The sequence below is a fragment of the Limulus polyphemus genome, unplaced genomic scaffold (assembly GCF_000517525.1).
Source record: "Limulus polyphemus unplaced genomic scaffold, Limulus_polyphemus-2.1.2 Scaffold534, whole genome shotgun sequence".
In the NCBI taxonomy this organism is placed as follows: Eukaryota; Metazoa; Arthropoda; class Merostomata; order Xiphosura; family Limulidae; genus Limulus; species Limulus polyphemus.
This window is the reverse complement of record NW_013666144.1, coordinates 161,314-164,832: the sequence shown is the minus strand read 5'-3', so window position 1 is coordinate 164,832 and position 3,519 is coordinate 161,314. Positions and strand designations below refer to the sequence as shown.

Sequence of the window (3,519 nt, the reverse complement as noted above, 5' to 3'; positions counted from 1 at the left end):
CACTTGAGAAAAACACGGGGGTGCTTAACTTTTTTTCCAGGTGTATATTTTAAAGTAATACTTTACCAAGTTTGAAACTAAAATTGATGAATTTCTTGATGTATTAGATAACTTCTGATAAAAATTTAAAAACACATCTGAGTTTTCTTCGTATTATATTTAATGTTTGATACAACCTAGGATTTGAGTTTTTGAAATGCTATATTTTTAATTCCATGAAACCTAATAAGTATTAACGACTTTTAAATTATATTAATTTACTTTTGTATTGGAGACTGATGGTTATATAAAATAAATTGATATTTTAGCTTAGTTTGATATATAGGCCTAACTGGCCGAACCTAATGAGATATTATATTTAGGGCTGAAACTATTGCTAATAGCTAAAGTACAAAATTAATGATGCAGTGCAATTAAACCATTATAAGTTTTTGTTTTTAATTAATTTTAAATTCAGCTCTTATTATTGATTCCTCTAACTATTTTCTAGGAATTTCTTAAAATATTAATACATAAACAAATATATAGATATATATAGATTTTGTTATAATTTTTTTTCACAAAATTATAATCATTAATTTGTCTAACTGTTCTGTAGTAATCAACACAAATTGCTCTAAACAGACACACACACAAATACATATAATTAAATAGATTATACTACCGAATTGTTTCACTGAGTTATAATTCTTAATTTCTCCCAATGTTCTGTAGTATTTAACACAGAATGTTCTAAACAGATGCATACACAAAAAATAAATATAAATAAATAGATTATACTACTGAATTGTTTTCACAAAATCATAATTATTAATTCTTCTAACTGTTCTGTAGCAATGAATACAGATTCTTCTAAACAGACGCGCACACACAAAAATTAGATATAAATAAGTAGATTATACTTCCGAATTGTTTTTCATTAAATTATAATTCTTAATTTCTCTAACTGTTCTCTTGTAATGAATATAAGTTCTTATAAACAAACGCGCACTCACAAATATAAATAAAGTCGACTACTTTTTTATTTATCTAAACTCAGTTCTGTTTTGGATTATCTGGCTTGAATTATTACTCAAGTATTTTTTTAAGCTACTTCTGTGGATGGACACGGCAGATAGCCAATTATGGCTCTACCCTAAAATACACACACTATTGTGGATAAAACGACATAAAATGAACATGGCTTGGGCTAGATAGCACACAATACTAAACAACCAATAAAAATAATCTTTGAAGATAAATTATCATGCTTTATTTAAGACATTAATAAGATAAATTATCATGCTTTATTTAAGACATTAAAATTATTTACAAAATATTTCACTAATAGTGTATTTCTATTTTTAGGTAAAGCTGTTCCATTTGTGGAACTAGCAGTAGCTCATGGATCCATCCTGACCATCTTGGCCATCAGCTTTGAGCGCTACTACGCCATCTGTAAACCACTAAAGGCCAGCTACAAGTGTACCAAGATAAGGGCTCTGGTCATCATTGTTTTGGTGTGGGTAGTTTCAGTCCTCATAACTAGCCCTATGTTAGTTATAGCGGAGTATACACACACTGAATATGTAGACGGATCTACTGTTCCTATTTGTCTGACCCAAGCTATTACCATCTGGAAAAAATCCTACTTCTTTCTCATAACTGTTGTCTTTTTCTGGGTTCCACTCATAGTTCTACTTGTAATTTATGGGATGATTTCCAAGCGGTTAGTGGTGGATCGAATTCTTTTCACTTCCACTCCTGAAAATTCCCAGGTTCTCGCTCGGAAGCAAGCAGTGGTGATGCTAGCAGCTGTGATGGTGTGCTTCTTCGTTTGCTTAATGCCTTTCCGATCGTTCACAATATGGTCCATCACAGCATCTCCGGAGCAAGTCCAGTCTCTTGGGATGGAAGGTTACTACGTACTTCTTTACTTCTGTCGTGTGATGCATTATCTCAACTCCGCCATCAACCCGATCCTCTACAATGTCATATCTTCCAACTTCAGAGAAGCTTTTGTCCGCTTGCTGCAGTGCGCAGCTTCACGTCACCTCTTACGTCAAGGTACTTTGACAACAACGAGTTCTTTAAATCACCACATCAAACATATCTCTCTTAATGGTAAAAAATGCTACCACACTTCATGTTCAGTAAAAACTTCGTGTGCAGAAACGTATGTCTAAACGTAGAAGAATATTTGATGTTTAGTAAAAAAACATGTCAAGAATACAACTAGTATTGACCTGACAAGCTATTGTTTTGTTCAGTAAACTGGTGTATACGTGTTCACTATGAAAGTGATTACTACATTCCAAGGAGGATCTATTGTTCCGTAACAGGCACGCTGTGCTTCTCTTAATTTTTACTTTAAGTAACATTCTAAACCCATACTCGCTCTGACGTTCCTGAATACTGAGCCTAAAACCATATTCGCTCTGAGATTCCTCAGCACTCATCCTAAAACCATATTTGATCTGAAGTTCCTGAGTACTCATGTGGGTGAGTCTGGAACTACAGAATATCCATATATGTAAATTTCAACTTCTGGGATTCACAGATAGTCACATCTACAAACATTAATTTAGCTTGCGATACTTGAACATCAACTTCCTAAGGAATTATAGAGAACGAGATGTATGTGTATGTACATAAATATATAGGTGTTTATTAGTATTATATGGGATCCAGGAAATGCCACTTCTAGTCCCTGTAGAATCTATGTCTATCTGTGTGTGATGATTTCAACTCGCCTCCAGAATCCAAGATACTGTTTCGTACGCTTAATTCAATGTTGTATCACAGAAAAGGGATTTGGTGCTCTGTGTATAGCTTTACTCATCAACCACTACTTGCTGCATAGTTTCCTTGTATATAGACATAAGGGAATTTCTAGATGTACGACTTCCATGTTTGATAACTTTTAAGGCCTGTTTCGTACGTTTAATTCAATGTTGTATCACAGAAAAGGGATTCGGTGCTCTGTGTATAGCTTTACTCATCAACCACTACTTGCTGCATAGTTTCCTTGTATTTGGACATAAGGGAATTTCTAGATGTACGACTTCCATGTTTGATAACTTTTAAGGCCTGTTTCGTACGCTTAATTCAATGTTGTATCACAGAAAAGGGATTTGGTGCTCTGTGTATAGCTTTACTCATCAACCACTACTTGCTGCATAGTTTCCTTGTATATAGACATAAGGGAATTTCTAGATGTACGACTTCCATGTTTGATAACTTTTAAGGCCTACGTAATCAAAATTTTTTTAGTAAGGGACAGAGCTAATGTTTTTTGTTTTACACTCAAATCTAGGTCCAAAACATAAATTTTACCCCAAATCATTTACTTTTTACGCCTGTGTAAAAAATAAGACTAAAAGTAACCGAGTTGATTTTTATGCTCTGACATACAATTTTGTTTTCGAATAAATTTTAAGTTATCGTTGAGAGAAGTAGAAGCTTTGTGACAAGTTGAAGCACAAACAGGACGAGCAGCTGTCGAAGCTTGGAAGCTGTTGTGGTGGCAGAGAGGGATTT

The 3,519-nt window shown here is 33.7% G+C and overlaps 1 protein-coding gene across 1 annotated transcript in view; it reads left to right on the top strand.

The window, feature by feature from the left end:
* LOC106458930 (growth hormone secretagogue receptor type 1-like) overlaps nt 1-2,165 on the top strand; it is a 35,938-nt gene extending 33,773 nt beyond the window's left edge. Inside the window, exon 2 of the mRNA XM_013918498.1 lies at nt 1,348-2,165. Within this exon, the coding sequence (XP_013773952.1) occupies nt 1,348-2,165 (818 nt within the window). The remainder of the gene's footprint in view (nt 1-1,347) is intronic.
* The last annotated feature ends 1,354 nt before the right edge of the window (nt 2,166-3,519 follow it).